The sequence below is a fragment of the Haliotis asinina genome, chromosome 11 (genome assembly GCF_037392515.1).
Source record: "Haliotis asinina isolate JCU_RB_2024 chromosome 11, JCU_Hal_asi_v2, whole genome shotgun sequence".
NCBI lineage: Eukaryota > Metazoa > Mollusca > Gastropoda > Lepetellida > Haliotidae > Haliotis > Haliotis asinina.
Genome location: NC_090290.1, coordinates 25,754,676 through 25,781,647, shown reverse-complemented (window position 1 = coordinate 25,781,647; position 26,972 = coordinate 25,754,676). Strand labels below are relative to the sequence as shown.

Below are 26,972 nucleotides of genomic sequence, written 5' to 3'. Positions count from 1 at the left end.
ATACACTATATGTTGATACACACATACTTCCCCACACTGTTCCTGATGTACGTACATACACTATATGTTGATACACACATACTTCCCCACACTGTTCCAGATGCCGCTGCATGTAATGTTTCCTCATAATCTTCCAAGTTCTTTGATTAACGAAACTAACGTACTTTCGCAGAAGATTCTTCCACCTTTTGTAGAAGATACTTTCATCGATGTTGGGATACTTTCATCGATGTTGGGATACTTTCATCGATGTTGGGATACTTTCAAGTTCGAGGATGATACTCACTTCCGTGTAAAGACAAGAATTTAGACGACAGTGTACTAACACAGTAGATCTACATGCTAAGTATTTAATCATTCCTAGATCAGCTCTGAAGAAGGTGGAGAGTTGATTATGAAGCAAATGATCCTATGGATAGCAAACTCTTGTTGATTGTGTGGAGAGACAATTTTCTTAACCTCAATCTACACGTTGCTATATGCAGTAACCAAGAGGCCGTTATCCCTGAGGTCGTTTGTTTAAGTATTTACCCAACACGACACTCAGAGGTGTTTGAAAGGCACAGAGGACGTTTAAAGGGACACACAACTGTATACCCTCTGTTGCGGTGCTGCACAGCGGCTTTTCCGTGTGGATTCCTACACCGTTATTAAGCTGGGGTGACAAGAAACAAGCAAAAGTATTTGTGTATGATTGATGTGTTGTGGTCATCAGCAGGTGAGCATTCACAACAACAGGTAAATACAGGTCACAGGCTCACAATCCCAAATACTACACAGATAATGAAGCCAGTGTACCTAGACAACATCAAATACCACACAGGTAACATCAGATAGTACATAGGTAATGAAACAGTTGTTTAGTGAGAATACCAAGTAGCATACAGGTAATTAATCCAGTTGTATAGTGGGAGTACCAAATAGCACACAAGGAATGAAACAAGTGTACATTGGGAATACCAAACAGCATGCAAGTAATGAAACAAGTGTACAGTGGGAATACCAAACAGCATGCAAGTAATGAAACAAGTGTACAGTGGGAATACCAAACAGCATGCAAGTAATGAAACAAGTGTACAGTGGGAATACCAAACAGCATGCAAGTAATGAAGCAGTTGTATAGTGGAAATACCAAATAGCATACATACTATGATTACGCAATGCCATTTTAGAAAGTGGTCAAGTGCAACATATGTCACATCTGGGATTACACTTTTCTTAGTAAAGTACAAATTCTAGTACGTTTTTGGTTGAGTCCCATCCGGGATTCGAACCCGAAGCCTCAGAGTCAGGCACCAAATCGCCCGCACACAAAGTCAGACGCCTAACCCACTCAGCCACAACGACTTCCGTGTGGATCGAATCCCCATATGGGACTCATCAAGAATTTGTACTTTACTAAGAAAGTGAAATCCCAAATATGACATATGTTGTAGTATACAGGCGGTGGAACAGCTGTATAGTGAGAATACCAAATAGCATACAGGTGACGAAGCAGTTGTATAGTAAGAATACCAAATAGCATACAGGTGACGAAGCAGTAGTATAGTGAGAATAACAAACAGCATGCAGGTGATGAAACAGAAGTCTGTCCTAGACTCTAAAGACCCATTTGCAAATATATCCATGAAAGCCCGAGAAAGTTTAGAAAATGTGGTAAGTCTAGATTTCCATGGCTTCTCAATATGAAGAAAGTCTCAGGGCTTCTTTTGATTATATTTTATTTTATTATAGTTTTTAATATGAGTTTTATTCTGTAGTGAGTGGGTGAGTGAGTTTAGTTTTAGGCCGCTTTTAGCAATATTCCAGCAATATCGAGGCGGGGGACACCAGAAAATGGGCTTCACACATTGTACCCATGTGGGGAATCGAACGCGGGTCTCCGGCGTGACGAGCGAACGCATGAACTACTAGGCTACCCCAGCGCCCCGTTTTATTCTGTAAAATATGTTCATTTCAGAGACTAGTTGTTAGTGTAATAGTCTATAGAATAATTTGGCTATCTTGGCTGAGTCGCCTTACATTGTTATGTAATTGTCAAACGAACAAGGTCCACGGTATACCAATCTACCATAATCTGCTAATAGGCGATACGGTTAATCATTTACAGGAGCTAGGATATACTGGGCCAAAGGACACTGCATGGATAACAGCACTGAGATAAAATACCTGATTACACATACCGGTAATTGTGTTTAGACACGGGCTTCTGGTAGGATATTTGCAGGGATTGTTAAATGGTTAAGTCTCTGTTACTTCATAAGTTTGAATGATATAACGCATGAATGCTGTCCTGCTAAGAACGTAATGTTCTATGAAAAAAACGATTGGGAAGGATGTGGCCAACTGAAGCGCATCATGCATGCACGAGGCACATGCACATGCACATGCACATGCACATGCACGGTTGAGCGCAGTACTTACTTCCTAATATAAATACGGTAATGTGCATGAAAATCCGAGTTAGTACTGGTATTCAGCAACCCATCTCAAAAAGAGGATACTAACTAGTATAGTCAAGATTCGATTATTTACTGACCGCCGCCCTACAGCTGGAATGCTGCTTAGCACAGCCTAAACAACAAACAATATATAACTGCGGTTGAGTGCTTGGCGATGCGCTCAGTTTATATATGGGCTAAAGGGATCGTTGTCGGCATAGGTACTACAGAAATGTACCCCACTTTCCTTTCTGTATACAGAAATGTACCCTTGCCAAAGCTGTTTTGGCTTAAGAAAAGTGGACTCCTCTGCTGTTTAGGGTACCGGGTACGTTTCTGTACATTTACTTTGGCTATAGTACATTTCTGTATACAGAAAGGTACCTGGGGTACAATGCCGAGAACGAGCCCAACAGCTATACTCGGCCTATGTCGCAATGTGTTGGTGTAGCGGGGTCACAGATTTCTTGACTATGGCATAGTTCACAGTAAATACGTATGCGTGTATGTCACAAAAAATCAAAAGTAGGAGCGTTCATAATGGGAGAACCTCACTGCGACGTACGGAGCGCCATTGGCTGGTGTAAACAATCCAGCATTAGGTGTATTGTGGCTGACAGAGTGCATATAGAAACTAAACGCCTCGCACATTACCGCATATAAAACCTGCGCGGAGTACAAACGAACATCACCGTGGATGCTTGTTGTATTTTTGCACCGGGAACAGTTTCATCCATACACCGGTAAAGATGGCGGCGATGATTCGAGTGGTAGAAAATGTGCTTTGGAGTGAAACGTTTTGGTTCGCTAACGGGACATCATGGAGAGATTTGGAAAGCACAGACCCAGATATATATTACCCAAAGTTCTCCGATATGAACATATCATTTTTTGTTGGGTTCTTGCTACTGGGAATGCGATATATTTACGAGAGGTACGTAACCAAGGCAGCTTCAACTGTCGTCCCGAGTCTTCCATATCCCCATCCTGATCTCGCCGGCTGATCTTTCCGAGTAGAATTTGACTCATGATTCACCAGACGTGTAGTGTTTTGACCAAAGAGATAGAATTATTTTGTTCCCCTTTCAGCGAAACGATTTCCTCGGCCATTGAAACTCATTGCCAACTTGAACACCAATGAATAAACGTTTTCTTGTTTTGACTTTTGGGTGGAGCACATGGCGAAAAGTCACTATTGATATATTCATGGATATGTATGATAAACGTTTTCAGTATAGTTCTTGACACAGGTGTCTTCTCAGAAATATGGTTGTACTGGTGGAGTTAAGCAAGTGTATATGACGATATGGATCTCAGTGACGCTGGAAATTACAGACCTACAGTAGTTGGTCACAAGTGAGTCATCAGTTAGTAAAATTCATACATAAATCAACGCTTTAAGGATTTTTTTCATACATTTACTTTCAGTCAAATTGCTTTATTAATGTACCTGCTGGGAAATCATCTCCGCTACATACACGTAATGTGCATTCAGTTTTCCGATGATTATTAAGAAAACTACAACAATTTAAGCAACATATATTAGATATACCAATCAGGTTTAACATGGTTGTCTATGGAGTAAATTTAGAGTTGTATTTATTTATGGTGCTTAATCAGGTGACAATCGATAACTGATCAATGGAAAGATGAAAGAAAATTATGTACATGTACTTGAAGATGATTGATATTTTGTTGCAAAATATCAAAATGAAGTGACTTCTTCTCAGTTTGTGAAAATTATTCTTGCAACAGTTAATTAACATATATTGTTGTAATTCTAGGGAATTTTCACCAATAATGACTCACTTATGGCCAACTAGTATATCTTTTGCTTTTGTGTTGTTTAGTTTTGGTAAACTTGTTTTACTGTAAACACGTTCTGTTTTCTACTAGGATCACAGTCACAAATGTACATTCTATAGCCTGTCAGAAGTAGTGAAAGTATTGATAAAAATATTGTATACATTTGCAGACTTCCAAAAAGCACTTGACAGAAATTGGTGATGAGAATGCTGTTGTGAAAAGCAATCTTAGGCTAAAGTGGCCATAAATCCCATACTTTAACATAGTACGATTGTTTTATATACCAGCACTCTGATCTGTATTTTGAAATTATTATACTTTGACACATCAGGTAAAGGTTATCAAATTACATGGTATTGATTTATAATGTATCGTATGTATGTTACAAATTTCTGCCTGTGTAAATAAGGTGCAAAGCAAGGAAAAAACGTGTTTGCCTCTTTAGTTTGCACTGTTCCATACCCTTGTAGAGATGTTACTACCAGATGAATTTCATGAGTGAAGAGAAAGTGTCAATGTATGCTTATATTATTTTATGTAGATGATGCAGTACTATTAACCTAAAGTGTGAAACACAAGATATTGTAAATAATATAAGATCATTGATATTAATACTTCATTCAGATATTGAGTTTGGGTAAATCCAAAATGGATTACAAAAACAGTTCCCATATAGATGAATTTAGTTTAGGAAATGTGGAATTCTAAAGTACTGTAGTGTCATCATGTCAAAATTGTCAAATGTACTATTATGAGGCAACAGAACAAGCCACTAAAGCAATCTGTTATATTCAGTGCTGAAGGTAGGAATTACATTTATCAATCAATGTCAAACAAGACCATGCTTAAATCATTGCATGTACCAATTGGTAGCAAAATGTGGAGATTTTGAAATCTGTCTCTCACCATCACTAAATACCTTACATCTTTAAGAGAGAGGGAGAGCACTTTAAAATTTTATATTTTTTGGGGGACTTGGAATATCTGATAAAACGAATGTTGTCAAAATTAAGATCCAGGCAAGAAATTTGATAATTGCCAGTACGTACCCCTTCAGCATAAAGGCATAGGCCATTTTCAAAAACTGTACTGGTTATGATTTCGGTAGTCTTAGTTCCTGCTATGAAATAGTAGCGGAGCATCTTAGAATACCGCACCACAACTTCTCGTGAGGACATTAGGGTTAGGCTAACCTACCCTAAATTTAACCCTAACCCCAATCACCTACAATTACGTAAAAGAGTATTATAACATGTTTTTAAAGTTCCTGGTGCTGTAAAGGTAGGCCATAGTAACAGTACAGATGATCTGTGTGTCATTTGGGGGAGCACCACGCAACACCTTTTAAGACCCCCCTCATGTAACTCCCAGGGTGATTCATCCCACACAACACCCAGGGTGGCTTATCACATCCAACACAACAGCCAGGGTGCTCATCACATCCCACACAACACCCAGGGTGGCTCATCACATCCTGCAAATTAGGCACTGGCTACTCCCACAAGCACCCTCAGTATCCCCTCTCACATTACACCCTCGGGTATGTTTGATGTCTACCCATAATCCTGACTTAATCATGACTGAATGCGTTGTCTGCCTGGAATAATGAGTTAACTTCATGTTGATGTGTCAGCATCATAAATTTAGCAGAGCAAGAATAGAACTGCATCCTGATGAACTGGCAAGCCCTTTCAGCCCTTACATGTTTGATACCAGGTTACTGAACAATACCGTGTTGTCAATCATCCGTGGAACCCTTCCTACACACTTCCTTCAGGTTGTTGTGTCCACAGTTCTGAAATATTAAAGTGAGATAATGTGTTGATGTGTTCTTCTCTATGTTAGGTTTACAAATGCTAGAAATCTGTGTATTTCACAAGGTTTCCATCCAAAAGCTATTTGGGCTTCTGTTATTTCGTTTATCAGTGGCTTAAACACTCACCTAATAGATGACTATCTAATGTCTGCATTGTGTGTGTATTGACTTGCTTGTCATGACTCCCAACATCCTATAACAGTATGGTAAGAGGTTAAGTATGTCATGTATTCTCTCTAGCTGCGTCCATCAGAAGCTGTACACCTCAGTCACTCCATCAATAATTGATAATTGATGTATTGAGTCATAGCCAGTCTTTCAGGGTCAGCATCTTCTAATCAGCTTCCCCAAATCACCTTCCCATTGATAAGGCTGTGACAGGTGCTTGGGCAAATTAATCTGGTCATGGTTCCTCCTGAAAGTTAGGACAGTGGATGATATAAATGTAAGACCTAAAATAATATTGCTTAGATGAACTCATTCACTAAAACTCAAACTATGTGCTAGTCACAGGATTTTAAAGTGCTGTTTATACAATCAGCAGTGAAGCGTTTCAATGTCTATATTTGAACTATCTTGTGTATGGGACTATTCTGGCTGCGTAATACGAGAGCATGATCACAAGTGTCAATAACCATGCCTGCATGCAATCTATCATTTGTGTACAGTGAGAGAAAGAGAGAGAGGGAAGGTTTAGAGATGTTATAATGTTCAATAAACCAGAGAGAAAGAGGTTAAAATCTTCAGTAAAATCTTCTCAGAGAGAGAGAGAGAGAGATGATATAATCTTCAGGGAAAGAGAGAGAGATGTTATAATCTTCAGAGAGGGAGAGATGTTATAATCTTCAGTAACCCAGAGAGAGGAGGGGCGGGGGGAAGGGTTATAAACTTTAGTTACCTGGCGAGAAAGAGAGAGAGAGAGAGAAAGATTCTACAGTCTGCTTAACACAGAGTTCAAAACAGACATGAGCACAGGTAGAACATATCATCCACTGCAAAATTACCTGTCCAGATGTATTTATGGTTGTTGAGGGCAAAGGCATGGAGGAAGGGGTTTCTCATGTATTTATCGTTGTTGTGCTTGTTGAGGTCCAAGGAATCATGGAGAGGGGTTTTTTTTTCATGCATTTGTTGGGTTTGTTAAAGTCAAAGGGATGGAGGAAGGGGTTTCTCATATATTTATTGTTGTTGCATTTGTTGAGGTCCAAGGAATCATGAAGTAAAGGGTTTCTCATGTTTTGTTGATGACTTTATTCCTTAGATTAAACATACTGAACCTGATGTTAATAGTACACAATATGACATTGGGGAACATGTGAGTTATAGAACTCATCCACCATTAAGCACCTGGTGAGGTTATAGGGCATATACACGGGTTTGAATGACCCAGGTTTTGTAATCGTGAAGTAGCTGACTCCTTGCTCACTCCTTCCTGCATATCCAATGGTGGTCATGCTTGTGTCAGACCAAAACCTCACAAACTGCATATTTTGTTCCTGATGTGATATCTGTATGAGATGTAAACACTCTTCAACATGTATTTATCCTTCTGGATAACCTTATCAACTTGTTTTGGTATGCAAATGAAAAATCAAGGGACACAAATTTTGTCTTTTATTGATCTAATTAGCTGTAAGTTGTTAATTATCTGTAAGTCATAACAGATAATAAGATGTGGAATGATCTTATCTGACTTCTGACTGACTTTTGTCAGTAAACTGAGACTGACACAGATTATTAAATGATAATGTGTTGCATATTATTATGAAAGGTGTATCACAATTTCCTTGTTTCACATGTGAGAACACAGTCAGTACATGAATACTCATTATTCAAGCTTCACGAAATCACTGTGACGCTCACTAGGATCATACCTTCTTTATGGCGCACAATATTTCTTTATCTTTGAACTCCCTTCATAAAAATGTAGTGATTACAAACACCAGCAAGAAAATCAGCTTTGAATAATGTTATTGGTCTTCAGCTATAACATTATTTCATATGACATGTTTGTAACTTCATGTCACATTTAGATTCAAGGTATCTCAGCAGTGATGTCTTTATCAGCTGAGCAATGTGCTAATGTGTGTGTGAACAGTTATTTTGACTTGTGGACATTCAAGTTTTCTTAAGTGTCTAATCCTGTGTGCTACAAACAGAATTTCATAGCCATTCAAGTTGTCAAGCCTTAGTCATTGATGTCAGTTTGCACCATAGTGAGGCACATGTGCGAGACAAAAGTGCATTTGGTAAAGTTACTCGCCAGGTTTTAAATGAGTTCATGTGCATTGAGATCTGGAGATAGATAGAATTGGTCTTTGCCAACCTATGTTTGTCATAAAAGACGACTAATGGGATCAGGTGGTCAGGCTTCTTCACTTCGTCGACACGTGTCATTGTATCACAGTTGTGTAGATTGATGCTAATGCGGTTAATCACTGGATTGTATGGTCCATACTCCATTATATACAGATTGCCGCCATATAGCTAGAATATTGCTGAGTGTTGCATAAAACTAAACTCACTCACTTCCAAATGTTTTACTTGACCTGAGTCTGCCTTTAATTATTGATTGAAAATATAAACCACTATCACAACATGGTAAAGGGAACAGTTTGAAATGTTTTACCCAGTGTGAGGAGTGAAACAGTTGATAGGATGACCATGAATTGTTTTTGTGATGGAACTTAAACACTATCACTTGTCATATGTATGGTGAGAGGTACTTGACCTGTCCTGATCAGCAGCATCAGGCTACAAACAGTATTGTGTAACAAAGTACGTAGGAGTGGAACTATGTGATAGGCTGATGATACACACCAGTCACTGACTCACAGTCCAATGTTAGGGTCAGGATACAGTTGGTGAGGGATAAAAGTCATATATAGTTGCTCAGGGTGGACATGTAACTGTGTGATAAAAGTCATGTCAACTGTCATGGTGTTAATCAGGACACATTCCTTGTATCTACTTTGTCACATAATGTGTATACGTACAAAGGTCCTCTATACAATAGTCAAAATTAAAGTTGGCCCTTAGGTCCTCCAGCATTATGTAAGGCCCCCTAAATTGTTAGAAATTATCAGGAGAGCACTCACAAGGACTTGTTGACTTCAATGCTTAATTTCAGACACTGACTATATAAACACTTGAAGCAGGATACAAATACTATATGATAAGTGTTACCCCACTCATACTGGTTGTCATTTTAACATGGCCTGAATGATAATTATTGTGCTTAGTATGAGTGTATTTTATGTTTCTAAAGTTAACAGACGAGAAGTAGAGTGGACGTTTGCAGATTACAGTGCAACCAATATCCCATCTAGAGCTGGGAGGGGTAGGAAAGAAAGGAATCGAGTACCCTCATGTATTTACCTGAATCAGAATCGAATACCTGGACATGTAGGGAATACAGCGCTTCTGTCGACTTTCTGATTATTCAACCATGAATTGACACAGATTATTTTAGAAAACCTGAAAGGATGGCAATAAGACACTGAAACTGATCTTAGACTAATTAATTTAGGTGTGTTTAATATAAAGAGTAGCACCTGTAACTTGATTAGTCACTACTCATGTGCAGGTAAATTACTGTCATTAATAATAAGCTCAATAAATTGGACAGTACCAATGATGTATGTTATGTCAATAATGAAAAGGCAAGTTATTATCTGAACTTCAAGTACCCAAGTATCCGTTCCAGCGCTAGGTCCATCAAACACCCGCTGATGCCCACCAAAGTCTTGTCCACATATTATTTTATTTGGCATTGTTTGACAAAGATGTGGAGTTATTAATTCAATATATATTCATAGGACATTTTTAAACATTGTTTTATAAAGGTTTCATTATTAATGGGATTGTAAAATATTGTTTCATAAATGTGTGTCCATATTAATGCAATATATAGTTATGGGAGGTTATCAAATATAGTTTTATAAAAGTGTGTTATTTAATGCAAGATATAGTCATGGGATTGTAAAATATTGTTTTATAAATGTGTGTTTGTATTAATGCAATGTATATTTATTGGAGATTATTAAATATTATTTTACAAAAGGGTTTTATTTAATGCAAGATATATTCATGGTACATTATTAAACATTGTTTTATAAAGGTGTTCTATTTAATAATTATATTCATGGCTGAGTGATAATGGTAATCTATACCATTGTCCATATAATGATATGCCACTATTTCTCATCAGGAATAAGCTGTTTAGTTCTTCACTCCAACTTGCTGCTTCAAACTATTGTCTGAGAAGTGAGATATTTTGGCCATAACTTTCAGTGCAAGTAAATAAATCAACATCAAACACAGTTTGTGATTTTCTCAAAAACCTTTCCAGAGTGTGAAATGATGATCATCATGATCATGAAAATGAACAATGAAAAGATCCCAGATAGTCCCACACAATTTATGGCTACATTTGATGAATATGTTAGTGTTCTGTTACTGATCAATAATCAGGTGTGTTTGATCACCAGAATATTACTGATCATATCTTTGTATGCTGGGATTATAACAACTAGTCAATGTTTTTCCATGGACTGGACAGTGGGATGTTAGACGACAAGTTATGTTACATCGTTGGTGCATAGTCACATAAACGGTCTACTATTCAGAATGATTTTAATGTGTTGAAATGACATTGTTTATCATGTAATTGCCTGATGCTTGTGCACTGCATACTTTTAACCCTATTATGATTAAATGATGGTGCATTCTTTATACTCAGAGTAAATACAGAAGATAACGGACCCTTGAAGGTCTCGGGTAGAATAGACCTTCAGCAACCCATGCTTGCCATAAAAGGTGGCTGACTATGCTTGTCGTAAGAGGCGAGTAACTGGATCGGGTGGTCAGGCTCACTGACTTGGTTGACACGTCATCAGTTCCAAGTTGCGCAGATCGATGCTCATGCTGTTGATCACTGGATTGTCTGGTCCAGACTTGATTATGTACAGACCGCCGCCATATAGCTGGAATATTGCTTAGTGTGGTGTAAAACATTCATGACGACAATGTGAATGAACCAAACGGTCTATCACTGTGCAGTGAGCAGGTAGCTATCATGAACTCCACATGCATTTACCTTTCTGACCCAACACTGCCGCTGTTACAGGTCATTGGCTCCCTCCCTCTGCAAGTCGTCTGTGTTCTGCTGTTTGCTTTGTTGACAGTTACATAGACAGATTCTTTCATACAAATGCATAAAATCAGTGATTTACAATATGATTAGGCTGTTTGACAAAACATCCACTTGCAAAGTTTGAGATTGATTGGATCATTGGATGGAGAGTTATTTATAAAAAAAACAAAAAAAACAGGTCCACATTTTGATGTCAAACTATAGCTTACGTATGTTTAGGGATACCTGAAAAACAGTGAAATGGGTGTGTAAGCGATTGACACCATCATCATTATCATTACAATCACAGACACACTTGGGAGAGATAAAGTATTGATGGCATGATGTGTGGGCACATTCTCGTGGGGTCTGACATGGCCACTGTACCAGCATTCAGATCACTATTCGTCATCAGTCATGGTGTTTTAACTGGCCACTGCATGTAGAATACTCTTTATGACCAACTGACAATCACACTTCAAAATTAACTTTTGATATAACATTGCTAGATATCATGATTTTCATAATAAAAGGTAGTGTACTTGTCTCACAAAATTTGCATTCAATTCTATACATGTTACATGTCCCTGATATTCTCAGTGTCTTAGCATATGTTTTGCTTCCGATAACAATCCATGTAGTTGACCATATCCGAAGTATTCTGACTCCATCAGTGATAAGCAGGGGCAGGCCTATGTTTGTAAACACTGAAAGTAGAACCTATCTGACCTGTTTGTTTGCTTACTTGTCTGTAGGTGTCCCATGCAGATACTGTTTTCAATTGGCTAAATAGAGAAAGTGAAATCAAGTTGGCGTGTCAATTTTGTTGTGCACGTAACAACTTTTTATTGCCGTTTAAGAAAAGTTACTTTGACTTGGTCACATCCTGATAATGAGTGTCTGTAAAACAAATGTGACTGAATCTACAACTCATTAACACGTGCTCTACTGCCCAAGCTGTATTTCTAAGAGAGAGAAAAAAAACATGTTACTCCCTAGTCACTTTTTTTTCTATAAAAATTACAGAGAAAGTCCATCTGCTCTTGTCACTATTGAAACACTTTTTTAAATTTTAAATTTTTTTTAGGCAGCCTGACTGTCCAAGAAACCTGCCTACCTTCACATTTACTGATACTCTTAAGTAAACATGTATAAGTAGACACCCCCAGTTTCTGACCTCATCCCTATACAAGGCACTCTCTGAAAGCAGATGAGGACACTGCCAGGACAGAGGTCTTTAGTGAGCTTCCCACTGTTCATGTACACTCAGATTCAGAAGTTAAAACACACTCACCTTTCACAATGAATTTTCAACTAATATGTTCAGTGGTAATTATGTATGCACATAAATGGTTGGTTGCCTGGTGATTAAGTCGTGCAAAGTGCCCATTGTTGTGTGTGCTTAAGGGTTATAATGCACAAGATGTGACATATGCATGATATTGCCTGAATAATAACTAGCGCACCAGCTGTGTATCCCAGCACTTGATATCATTGTTATTGTGATGGCATGTTGGAATGTAATGGACACCTTTTGATGAGGACTGCATTCAGTGACACATTAAATCTAAACTACACAAGAAGTTCAATTACATGTCCAGGAAGTTGCTGAGCCATGCCATGTTCCACAGGCATTTTATGCAGGCACAAAGTCTGATCACTTTCGGCACTTCTAATTTCAGAATCAGTGGCCATTTATGCATGTAACAAGTAGAGACATAAATGTAACAAGAACAGACACAAGTGTAACAAGTTTACATACAAGTGTAACAAAGTGTAACAAGTTTAGACAAATGTAACAAGTACAGACATAAATGTAACTAGTTCAGATATAAATGTAACAAATTTAGACATGTGTGAGAAGTTTGTACATAAGTGTAACAAGTACAGACATAAATGTAACAAGTTTAGACATAAATGTAACAAACTTAGACATAAATGTAACAAGTATAGACACAAAAATGTAACAAGTGCAGATATAAGATAAATGTAACAAGTACCGGTAGGCAACTCGACACGTAAATGTAAATAGCTGTTACATGATGCAATGGCACTGTCACACTGTATATCCTAATTCTGTATGAGGTGTGCATTTACATTTCATACACAGTTATGTTCACAATTCTCACATCATATGCATGTCAGTCGTTTTGTGTAAGTTTATAAATATGCACTGAATCATCCCAGAGATCCAGATAAGCTGCGTATTTGCGCATAATACATGGCAGAAGAGTTGAAATATGAAAGCAAAATAAATGCCAGTGTATAATTATTTGCGTTTATGCTATGTCAAAATAACAATGTGTGTTGACCCATAAGTACATCAACATCAAGTTGCTGATCATATCAATTCGAGCCAATCAAACCAAACCTTAAGTTTTTCCATCTCCAAATTTTCGTGCATAATGTATCTTGAATAATTGAAAATGCATTTAAGATGCGCAACAAAGGTAGAATACCAGTCATGGTTTGTTCACCCTTCACTGATTGGCCACAAGCCCGTCACTGATTGACCCATCTATGAATAACAACCAGTGAATTAGCTGTTGTCTTTCTACATGCAATGTAAACAATTGATAATGTCCAGAGAGCATGGTCGAATGCTTAAACACACTTAAAATATCTATTTTTTTCACTCTACAAACAGTAAACAATTTTATGAGAGGACTGCTAGATGAATTTATAGGCAAGGGCTGTGTTTCATAATCAGATTCAATTGACAGTGATATCATAGATGAACTTGTAACATTAGCTGTTTGCAGTACCAAAACAGATATAGACTAAGGCACCTGATAAGCACGAGTGGATAAATCTGCATTAGCTATCAGCTACAAATGAGCATTATTTGTTATTCATCTTTAACCTGGAGGAGCTTGTATTATCTCTATTATCAAATGAAAACATGTTGCACCTCTTGAACTTGTTTTTAGAAATAATTTCCCAAATTTTTGTAATATGGTAGGTATAAAAAAGTATAGATACCCACTTGAAATTGGAAATACCCACTTAGTTTCACATGTATGGGTACGATACTCACATGGCCTAAAGCTTATCTGGAGATCTGTCGTCCTAAGTCAGTCGAGTGCAATACAAGTCTACTATGTGTTCATTGGGTATACATGGTTCATACACAGCAATAGGCTGTACTCCCACCACAAGTTATTAGCTGTCTGTATTGGACTTATGCCTTGCGTACTTGTAGTGCGGATACAATGCAAGCTGAATGAATTCCTAGAAAATGCCATCATATTGCACAAATCAGGTCCCTTTGTCTTGCATTTCCTAATTCCATATGAGTTGCACATTGACATTTCTTTCATACGTGGCTATATGCATAACCCATATATATCTCAGTCATTTTGTGTATGTTTTATGTACACCAGCATGCGCACAGTACAATGGAGTATGTGTGATAGTTTTGGACATGCAGAGTATGTACAAAACTTGCTGTATTGCAGGTTACAGATGCTGAACGTGGACTCCCTCTAGGAAGTAGTATTATTCTGATGGTCAAGTAAATTTTGAACTTGTTTTTCAGATTTATTGTTGTTCCAATAGCCAAGAGCCTTGGCCTTAAAGACCGACATGTCTATCTTGTGCCTAACCAGAATTTGGAGGCCATGTACAAGCATATCAAGGGCAAGCGTCTGACAAAGACAGACATTGAGGTAAGGTTGGATCTGTTCCTATTTCACAGTATTTCATAGTCCAGTGTGCAGACAGACTCAGATAAGCAGCTGAAGATTAAACTTCAGTAGTATCATCTGGGAAGGCAGGATCAGGCCAAATAAACCACCCAGTATTTCTACTTAACATAGCACAGCAGTTAGGCCACTAAAGGACAGTTGTGATTGCAATAGGATTTACTACTCCATAAAGTAGTTTTATCAGTAAAGAACAGGGAGGATCTGCAAGTAAAGTATAAGCTGATAGAGGGGATTTAATGTTTATGAGGTAGTCTAGTGGTTAAAGCATTTGTTCTTCATGCTGCAGGCCAGGGTTTGATTCCCCACATGGGCACGATGTGTGAAGCCCATTTCACAAATTTTCAGGTGTCCCCGGCCGTGTTATTGCTGGAATATTGCACAAAGCGGCCTAAAACCTCACTCACTCACTCACTCAAAGGTTTACAAGTTAAATATCCTGTCAGTGGATGGGTGGGCCGATAATACTAATTGAATTTTGTTTTATACATTTCAGAAAGCACAAAAACAGAACGATATGACTGAAAAACAAGTCCAGAGATGGTTTTTCAGGCGTAGATTGAAAGATGTGCCCAGCAACCTGTTTCGTTTCCGCGATCAGAGGTACACCTCAACTGTCACACTTTTCTTCTCAGTATGCATATCATTTGTAATCTTTGACTGTAACTGCATTATCTAGCTGGGATCAGCCATTTGTTTTGACTAAATGGATTGTCTTTATACAATTGTTTTGATTTGACCAAATGGATTGTTTTGAAGAAGTGTATTGTTTTGTCACTGCCTCCATTTAGTCAAATGGGAAGGTTTGCAATAAAATTCTGTGTTTTCTAATCCAGGCCATCCTATCAAAATTGCAAAGGTTTTATGAAGTCCTCTGAGGAAGATGTTCAGTCTGATAATGTGAATTCTGTTCAGTTGGTAAAGGTTTCTCATTTAGTCCGCTCTATCATTGGCGAAAGTGCTATTAAAACAGTTGCAAAGGTTGTTTGTAACAAAATATATTGTTACGTGAAGAACAACAATCTTCAGAAACCAACAAAGCTGAAGAAAACCATAAAGAAGATGTCCACATCGGCAATTGCAACTGTTACTTCAGGGGATTTGAACCTTGTCACATTAGTTGATGACCACAATACTCAGGGGACCTACCCATCGCAAAGTCTCCCAGTGCTTATAACAGAATAATTGGAAGGTCATTCATCATTCTTTCAGCTGCCCATGCTTTCTTAAGCATCATCAGCTATTCATCACAGAACCTTCACGCAGACCCAGACATTTATGCAGCTTAGACCTTTAGCAGCGTAAATGTTGTATTCTCTAGTCACCCTGGTAACAAAAAAAGAATTCAATCAAGAAATTGTGAGAAATTATCAACACAAAGGAGTAGAAGAAGAATTTTCTGGATCATCAGAATCACCAGTTTTGTCTTCTGTCACATCCAAAGAAACACATACGTATTGGTGGAAGATGAGATTAAATACCTGCAGAGGAACTTGTTTAGAAGAGCGATTGTAACAACCTACATCAAAACATAGACGCTTCATTGCATGGTTAGGACCTCACTTCAACAGAGAAGCGATGGCAGGACTATGGTCCAAAGCAGAGAAGTCTCCTCACAGCAACCAGCTAGAATTCAAAGTGGTTATCAGAGACATATCTCTTGAGGCCTTTATTGTCAGGAGTTCTACAGTAAAAGACTTCTGCATCAGAGCACAAGGCACAACAAGTTGGCAAGTCTTCTACAGTTGATGTTTGAATTGTATGAACTGACAGACATTCTCAACTTCACGTAGTCTAAGTAAACCTAGGCTCAGTACTGTATTGAGTCTTGTAGAAGATCGTGTCAGCTAACCTTTTGATGTGACCAATCAAAATACAGTTTACTGAATCAAGAAAGTTAACATTCGCACGTACTGTTTGAACTTTTACCTCGAAAATGTGTGCAGAGAATGATCCAGAATGCTATTTAACTTTCAGAAGTACATTCAAGAGTAATTTATGCCACTATGAGGCAAATTTTCTTCAGAACTTTCAAGAACAACTTTATTAGTTGGATGAGGGGTAATTCTCAGAGCCTGCATAGCTGCTGGACTCACTTCAATCCAAATGAAGTAGCTTTAACATCCAAGTTATCTCTTCATGACATTCATTATGGAAGGATATTTGTGGAAGTCTGATACTCAGTCTTTGTCAACCTGTACCTTAGATATGCTACAGAAGTTGTCGCTATTCTTCAATTTGAACCTTTGACAGTTCCTTCAAAAAGATAATGTTCACTCAGAAGTTGATTGAAGTCGGGTTACTGTCCAATAGACAGTGGAGCATCTTCTTAAAGAGATTATGAGGGAATTACAATAACTGAATGAAAGATAAAGTCAACAGTAACATATGCCCAAATATTCAATTCAGAAATTTGTATATTTATGTTTTCATGTTTCATCCAAGCTTCAGCCATTATGCATATTCCACTGAAACTCGCATGACCTTTCCCCTCGTGACGTCAAATGTGCCTTGAGTCTGCATAGTGCCAAAGACCTAATGCTACAGTTGTACAAAACTTAGTTTCAATTTATACTGGCATGTGGATGCATACCTAGTCACATGAAGTGGTCAAGATTTTAAAATTGTAACTTATTATATGCTGCCTTGGTGTTCTGTTATGGTCGTTGAAGTGGTCAAAAGTATGTGAAACTGTCTTCCTCAGAGATAGTAAAGTCATTTTCTCCATGCATTGATTATTTCGTAAGAATAAGCAAATTTCCTTCCCAGTTACTTGTGTATTTTATGGAAAAATCATGCCTGCATTACTCAGTGGTTCAGGAATTTGGGGGTAGGTATTATGAATGCTTAGAAAAGGTACATACTATATACTTCAAATTATTTCTAAATGTTGGCAAGTATGCATCAAATAAGACGATATTGGATGGGTGTGGTAGACTATGCTGTGCGCTCAAATACATCTTGTAAAGTTTTGGTTAAAATTATTAAAAATGGAATCAACTCACGGCCCTCACCAGTGTTATTTATTCCTCAAAAACATGGAGATGGTAAACATACATGGGTTTCAAATGTCTGTCAGTTACTTTTCACAACTGTTTTCACATGTTTGGACAGAGCAATTTGCAGGAAAAATGCAAATGTTTATGTTTGTCAATACTTTGTCCAAAGAGTCTGTGATGTATATATATTCCCTGGTCTGGCATGGCTCACTTTGTATATCCCCATCACTCGACTTTCAAATCATTATTACAGCCTGAAGTATAGTTTTCAGCACTAAGTCATAAAACCTTTATTCGAGCATCCTGTAAATTATGTATTGATAAATTCTTCTTTATCATCTTCACTTGAAGGTGCTTGCATGATGTAAAATCTGCTCATATTGGTATGGTTCAACAACATCTAGGTCAGAAATGTCATTGGGAACATCTTTTATTGCGTCAGAATCAATGGTCACAGCTGTCAAAGAAAAAGAGGAAGCCATTGGCAAAAGGCACATCTGACGTTATATCATGTGATACCCGCCTCTGCCCGTTAACTGTCAGGTGTTTGTAGTATATGGGATTTTGAGGATGTTTTTCGCCTTTTTATTGAGATTTTACAAACTTTTTGTGGAATTTTAATAAGGGAAGATGACTTTATGATGCTTTTTTTTTTGTATATCAAAAAATAATATTATATTAGTATTCTCCTTTAAGACAAGCATGAAACATTAAAAAACGTGTATGCAATAGTTCTTACAAATCCATGAAATCTTTACGATTTACTTCTTATTCATTTGTTCCAAAGTAAAGGCGGTACCCTTTTTCATCAAGATTCAAGAAGACTGGCAATTACCATTGGTTATACGATCAGTGCATAAATTTAGAATTAGGTTTGCTGCCCACCACCTACTGATGGATGGAAGAAATGGTGTGAGTCAGGATAAGGAAAGATGCATATGCTTGAGGCAAACATTATTTTATGCTGAACCTGACTTACACTTAACTACCCACCCACCATATCTCACTTTCCATTAGTTTGTTTTTGTGATTTGGAAATTACGAAAATGGAAAGAGTGACAAGTAATGCTTGTCCGATGCTTTGAAACGAGCTGTCTTTTTACTAAGTTTGAGGTACGCCACCCGAATGTTTCCTCCACTGGAGTTAGGGAGAGAGAAGCAAACCATATGAGTCATGTTTGATATTATGTAGTATTTCCACACTAAAAGTATATTTTTGATAATATTGATTGCTGTGAATAAATGTCTTGAGAGGTAGGGGTCACTAGAAGTATCATTTTGACTACCCATATTTGTTAGGGCATCATGTTATGTTTGGACTGTGTGTATATTCCCAAGAAATGTGTTTTGTTTGAACAAGTGTCTTGTTTTGACCATGTTTGTGTTGATTTTTTTCAGCTGGCAGATGCTGTTCTACTTGTCATCCTTCACATATGGAATGTTCACTTTGTGGGATGTGAGTACATGAATTCATAATTGTGCTATGTCACTGGTAGAAGACAAACCTATCTGCTTACAGAAGCTCCAATAGCTAAAGAACTTTTGTGTGTAAATTTCGTAACGCAATGATATGATAGTTCTGTTTATTGAGAGGCAGGACATACATAAGAATTGCATCTGTGGTTAAGGAGTGTCCTCAGAAAGAAATGTTCTTGACTGACATCTTTTCATGTAGACCAAGACTGACACCTCTCCTTGTGGGCTGTGACTTGACACCTCTCCGTGAAGACTGACACGCCTCCATGTGGACTGTGACTTGACACCTCTCCATGAAGACTGACACCCCTCCATGTGGACTGTGACTTGACACCTCTCCGTGAAGACTGACACCTCTCCTTGTGGACTGTGACTTGACACCTCTCCGTGAAGACTGACACCTCTCCTTGTGGGCTGTGACTTGACACATCTCCATGAAGACTGACACCTCTCCTTGTGGGCTGTGACTTGACACTTCTCCGTGAAGACTGACACCTCTCCTTATGGATTGTGACTTGACACTTCTCCGTGAAGACTGACACCCCTCCATGTGGACTGTGACTTGACACCTCTCCGTGAAGACTGACACCTCTCCTTGTGGACTGTGACTTGACACTTCTCCGTGAAGACTGACACCTCTCCTTGTGGGCTGTGACTTGACACCTCTCCATGAAGACTGACACCCCTCCATGTGGACTGTGACTTACACCTCTCCTTGAGCACTTGAACTGACATCTCTCCTTGTGGACTGTAACTAACACCTCTCCTTTAGGACTGTGCCGACACCTCTCCTTCTGGATTGTAACTGACACCTCTCCATGTGACATCCCTGTGCGAACTGTAACTAACATCTCTCAATGTGGACTGTGACTGACACCTTTCCTAGTGGACTGTACCTGTGCAAATACAGGGTAGAATAGGCCATCAGCAACCCATGCTTGCGATAAAAGGCGACTAAGCTTGTCGTAAGAGGCGACTAATGGGATTGGGTGGTCAGGCTCACTGAATTAGTTGACACATGTCATCAGTTCCCAGTTGCACAGATAGATCATCATGTTGTTGATCACTGGATTGTCTCTTCAGAACATTGCTGAGTGTGGCTTAAAACTAAACTCACTCACTCATCGTGTGGTCTGAAACCTCTCTTTGTGGACTGTAACTAACACCTCTACATGTGGACTGTGACTGACACCACTCCTTGTGGACTGACACCTCTCTCAGGACTGACACCTCTCTCAGGACTGACACACCTCTTGTGGACTTATACCTACGTGGACTAACAGCTCTCCCTGTGGAATGACAGCTCTAGCTGGACTGACACCTCGTGTTTGGACTGACACCTATGTGGACTAACGGTTCGCAGGACTGACACACCTCTGTGTGTATTGACACTTCTGAATGTGGAATGATGTTCCTCCCTGTGGACAGCAAATGACTCCCTAATGTCGACTGTGACTGACACCTCTCTGTCTGGACTGACATCTTTCTGTGTGGACTGAGGCCTTTCTATGTTGACTGATTTCTCTGCTTATTTTGCTGTTGACAGAAGCCATGGCTGTGGGACACAACCAACTGCTGGAAGGGATGGCCTAAACAGGTATGATGTGATACCTATGTATTATGACCTTGGGGATTAACAGGACCAATTATTGTAAATACTGTAGGCTTGCAGTTTTAAGGGACCCTGATCCAGAGCAAATGGACTGGTTGTTGCTTTTGTTATTGGTTTTCTCCCATTTCTCCCATTACACAGATGATATTCCAAGAAATCTTGACAGGTTTCCGATCTGATCTCTACTGCACTACATGCAAGTTCATTTGGTTGTATACGGGCGTATCCTTACATTGATCAACAAGGTTGAAATACTGTTTCATCTTGAAAGTAATTGGAAAATGTAGTCATCTTTTTAACCTAGTGGTGTTTCCATCTTCATTATCATGATACAAAAAGGTAACATTTTGAAGATCGTCATCTCCCAGTTGTAAACAATGTTTGGATGGAAAGAAACCAAAGTCAGTGCACATGTGTCTGTCTGTCTGTCTGTCTTTTCTTTTACTCATAATCAAAGTCAACCAGTTTTGGAACACTTGTTTGCTTAAACATCATGTTTCATAAAGACTCCAGGAAATTTATGTTCCTAACATGCTAGTATATATATAACAATATATATATATAATTAACAAACATAAACAGGAGAATTTCATAAATGACATTAACCAGTCATTGTTTATGACTGATTGGTTGTAATGAAGCACCAATCATCAGTTGTGAGATTTAAACCAATTCCAAACAGTACTTAGAATGCTAGCATAATTACTTTATGAGTACATTTCATTCACTTTGGGGTCCCATAAAGAAGTACACAATCTGTTCTCAGTGAACCTTATAAAATGACACATTTAATATATCCTAGGTGCGACTTTGTGTGTGTTGTCTATATCGCATCAGAAAACTTCATGTCGAAAAAATAATGAAGTGGAATGATGTTGTTTAATGCTGCAACAAATGAGTAAAAGGTAAATACAAATATGCAAATTATAACCAACAAAAGATATAGCAATAATATCAGGCTATTACCTTGTTCAAGGAATGTATCTATCACAAGGGAAATATACGCCGTTCATCTACAGCTGTCAAAGGAATCTGATACATGAATTTCGGGGTTTTTTCACATTGATGTATACTCTCAGTGGTCTTTTTTTAAAAAGGCAGTGAGCAACCAGTGCAATGTTGGTTAAGCCTTTGAAGGAAGCACGTTATATTTACACCTGCACTTTACAGTATACGTTAGTACCTCTACAAACAATAAACACTACCTTTTGACAAATTCTCTTTGCAAGATAAAAGTTAATGTATCAATTATGGGTTAATGAATTGATCAATGTTTTACAAAGGAGTAGTCATCGCTGAATTGTGTGTAGTTTTTATTCCATTAAAAACATGCTGCTGTTTTGAGGATATGAATGGAGCTTCATTGTTTCGTAAGAAATACAGCATTTGCTATGTACTTCATTATAAGCTTAAAAGTGTATATACCTACTTACAAAGTGCTGTTAAGGTTTTTGTAGCAATGGCAAAGTGAGGTTGATTTGGTTTACAGATTAAAATAAAACAAATGTGTGTTTTGGATATAATCATGATAAGATATCACATTGTTACATCAAGTTGAAAAACACAAAAACACAGAAATTGGATCAAATGGGATCAGTCATCATGCCATCAACACATCAGAATATCCAAAAAAGTGTACAAAGCTGGAATACTGTATTGTAATCGGACGAGACCTACAGAGGATAGTTTTAATTATTGGCATCTGATAGGCATAAATTGTTCATATAGAGATATACAGTATTACTGTTAAACCAGTATATACCAGTCAGGGTTCCAAATCTATGCTAGTCCACTAGCCAAAGGCTAGTACAACTCCCAGAGGACTACCAAAATTATATGGCTGAAATATTGCCGATGTAACATTTAATATTAACTCATACACTCTTGATAGTGTTTAGCAGCTTTAATGTGATTATGCATCCATGTTTAACACACTAAGCTGCCAGATGCAAGGGGATTGGATTGTGCGATTGGCTGCTTTTTTAAGCATTGGCCAATCAGAAACAGATTTTTCCAAACATCACCCCCACCGACCCCGCCCTAAAATGTTATGGAAAATTCTCAGCCACATCAGAGTTGTCAAAGAGCAACGTAACAATGTTTCGAGGAAATAATTATACAAATTGCATAAACTGAAGAATTGAATCAACAACAGTACGCATTAAAGTTGTTAAACGTACATTTACAATTGGCATGATGTTAATTTTAAAAGCTAAAGAATTCGGTGACAAGTTGTCAGTTACGGATTTCGCGTACTCTCGTGGATGACTGGCCAGATTCAAATCTCGACACTCTATATCGAAGCAAGTGCTCCAGGGAGAAGCAGCCAGCGCCGACAAGACTGCAGTCAACGTGGGGAGAGAGGAACTGAAGAAAGTTTTGAGTGAGTACGATGCCGAAACAATTTTCAACTTTGATGAAACGGGACTTTTCTACAGATTAGGACCAAATTGCACATTAGCAACTAAAGCCACTGCTGGCGTGAAACGTTCGAAAGACAGAATAACTGTGGCATTGTGTGCAAATGCAAGTGGAACTGTGAAAGTTGAGCCATTTGTGATCGGTAAAGCAAGGAGACCACGATGTTTCGGACGTGATTTTAATCCAGAAGTGTATGCGAGATACCGACATAACTCAAAGGCGTGGATGACCAGTGAGCTCTTTTCTGATTGGCTGAAATTTTTTGACAGACAGATGCGTTCATGTGGAATTAAAGTGATTTTGCTTCTAGACAATGCTGCAAGCCATAAATGTGCTTCGATCACATTGCAAAATGTGACCCTGCATTTCTTGCCACCAAATACCACATCACACATTCAACCAATGGATGCAGGCATAATTCAGACTTTCAAGGCCTATTACAAAAGATCGCTTGTCAGGCATTGCATCACCTGTGATGAGGAAGGACGCAATCAGACACTGACTTTGAGACAGGCACTTCTCTTTGTGAAAACCAGTTGGGATGAAGTCAGTGCGAAAACAATTAGGAACTGCTACAGGCATGTGGACATAATATCTCATGATGGTGATTCAGATTTTTTTAATGAAGATGACATTGCATTGTCAGAACTGAGACTCACCCTGAATGAATTTCCTTCATCGGATGTTGTGAGTGCAGAAGAATATGTTGCCGAAGAAGACAGTGAAACAACATGTGAGCCACTCAAGGAGAGTGAAATCATTGACATAGTTCAACCAACTGACGATTGTCAGGAAGAAGAGGAGGAAAGTGATCCAGCACCGGTGCCACCGAGTTCGACAGAGGCAAAGAATTATCTGGAAAGTCTGGTGACCTATTTTGAGTCAATCGGAGACGAGATATCACTCGGGAAAATCATCGATGTCAAGAATTCGATGAAAAAGGTAACACACACACAAACGACCATGAAGGACTTTTTGGTGTGACTGTGACATTGTACAATGTTCCTGGAAAATCAACAACGAGAGACTTTGCAATGCCTTGAATTTATTTACATGTATTGTTGTGCTTGCTATTGGTCATTTTATTAGCTTTACAAACACTAAATGTTTATTATTTGTTTAATCCAGAGTCGTGTCTTTTTTGTAATGGTAAAGGAAAGAAACTCTTGCTGAGACGTGGGTTTTGATTCAGTATTCTGGATCATTCACATTCCGGACGAATTTGCTGAAAAACACAACCGTCCGGATTAACAAGGCTTCACTGTACCTACCAAGTGCCTGGGACTTGTTAATAAATTAATGTCTTCTATCTGTGTACATTCCATCTATGTAATTCATTAGTGTTTACACACGTGTACATCCTTTATCATCATCCCTATCATGTACATCATCCTTAATCCTCATCCAATCATGTGTTTGTCATCACCATTGGCCTCCTTAATCCCCAATCATGTACATCATCCTTAATCCCCATCTGTGTTATGTAAACATAATCTTACCATTGGCTTCCATCATTGTTATCATAACTGTCAGCTTCCTATCAGTGCTTGTTTATACTGGCTCCCAGCTTTTGTTAACTCATTCTACTTGTTACTTTGTTATTGTTTACCTGTACATATAAATATAGCTCTGTACCCCTTTCTTATTCACCTGATGAAGGAGTAAGCATTAACTCCAAAACATTGTGTTCTCATAATAAAGAAGTTCATATCCATAAAAATCTTCATTCTAATGTATTTCACTTCTAAATGTCCTTCAAAGACTTGAGGTTGTAAGGTATCTGGTAGGGCCAATCTGATGGTCGGGTACAGAACCCAGTTTGATAGGAACAGTCTGATTGGTACAGTGCAGTGAGACATGTATATGCTGTCATTGTTGGAAACCAAGATGTTTCACTAGCAAGCACTTCAACAGAACTTCCTCTAAATGAAAAACCAGCTATAGATGTAGTCCTGTGCAAGGTAACACTAATCCTTCCGGTAAGTGTATTGTGTAGCAGTTTTAAATTATACCGTTTGCTAGGTGTATGATGTGTACTTTGTTTTACAGCATGTGACCAATGACGTGTACTACTTCTATCTGGTGGAATTGGGCTTCTACTGGTGCTTGCTCTTCACGCTTTTCTATGACGTCAAACGCAAGGTGGGTCACCAGTTACTGAGTAACTTGTCTTGAAGGTGTACTTTTCAAACTCATTAATCATACTTCAGCAAAATGAAGGCTATCTGACCATCCTTGCTTATGTCTACAAATCACATGTTGTTTTTCAGGACTTTTGGGAGATGGCTACTCATCACATGATCACAATGCTGCTGCTGTACTTTTCCTGGATCACAAACTATGTCCGTGTGGGGACACTGGTCCTGGTTGTGCATGATGCTTCTGACCACTGGATGGCTGTAAGATATTTCCTCTTCGTCCTGCAATATGTCCTCTAGCACTGCAGTCGCCTGTGCTTCAGCCAAAACATCTACCTCCATATCTCCCCTCCACTCCCACCTCTACCATCACCTCTTCCCTCCAGCACCAGGTCAACCTCCACATCTCCCCTTCACCCCGACTTATATCTCTCTATTTCTCATCCACCAGGTCTACCTCCACATCTCCCCTGCACCCTGACTTCTATCTCTCTGTTTCTCATCCACCAGGTCTATCTCCACATCTCCCCTCCTCCACCAGGTCTACCTCCACATCTCCCCTTCACCCTAATTCTATCTCTCTATTTCTCATCCACCAGGTCAACCTCCACATCTACCCTCCCCCCCCAGGTCTATCTCCACATCTACCCTCCTCCACATCTACCCTTCACCCTAATTATATCTCTCTATTTCTCATCCACTAGGTCTACCTCCACATCTCCCCTTCACCCTAATTCTATCTCTCTATTTCTCATCCACCAGGTCAACCTCCACATCTATCCTCCTCCACATCTACCCTCCTCCACCAGGTCTACCTCCACATCTCCCCTTCACCCTAATTCTATCTCTCTATTTCTCATCCACCAGGTCAACCTCCACATCTACCCTCCTCCACCAGGTCTATCCCCACATCTACCCTTCTCCACCAGGTCTACCTCCACATCTTCCCTTCACCCTAATTCTATGCCTCTATTTCTCATCCACCAGGTCAACCTCCACATCTACCCTCCTCCACCAGGTCTATCTAGACATCTCCCCTTCACCCTGACTTCTATCTCTCTATTTCACATCCACCAGGTCTACCTCCACATCTCCCCTTCACTGCGACTTCTATCTCTCTACTTCTCATCCACCAGGTCAACCTCCACATCTCCCCTTCACCCTGACTTCTATCTCTATTTCTCATCCACCAGGTCTACCTCCACATCTCCCCTTCACCCCGACTTCTATCTCTCTATTTCTCATCCACCAGGTCTACCTCCACATCTCCCCTTCACCCCGACTTCTATCTCTCTATTTCTCATCCACCAGGTCTACCTCCACATCTCCCCTTCACTCCGACTTCTATCTCTCTATTTCTCATCCACCAGGTCAACCTCCACCTCTACCCTCCTCCACCAGGTCTATCTCCACATCTCCCCTTCA

The 26,972-nt window shown here is 38.9% G+C and overlaps 1 protein-coding gene across 1 annotated transcript in view; it reads left to right on the top strand.

Moving 5' to 3' along the window:
* Positions 1-3,190: 3,190 nt before the first annotated feature.
* Positions 3,191-26,972, top strand: part of LOC137255622 (ceramide synthase 2-like) — a 34,111-nt gene continuing 10,329 nt past the window's right edge. The window contains exons 1-7 of the mRNA XM_067793075.1: positions 3,191-3,375; positions 14,736-14,865; positions 15,398-15,504; positions 19,299-19,356; positions 20,923-20,973; positions 25,459-25,551; positions 25,680-25,808. Coding sequence (XP_067649176.1) covers positions 3,191-3,375; positions 14,736-14,865; positions 15,398-15,504; positions 19,299-19,356; positions 20,923-20,973; positions 25,459-25,551; positions 25,680-25,808 — 753 coding nt within the window. The remainder of the gene's footprint in view (positions 3,376-14,735; positions 14,866-15,397; positions 15,505-19,298; positions 19,357-20,922; positions 20,974-25,458; positions 25,552-25,679; positions 25,809-26,972) is intronic.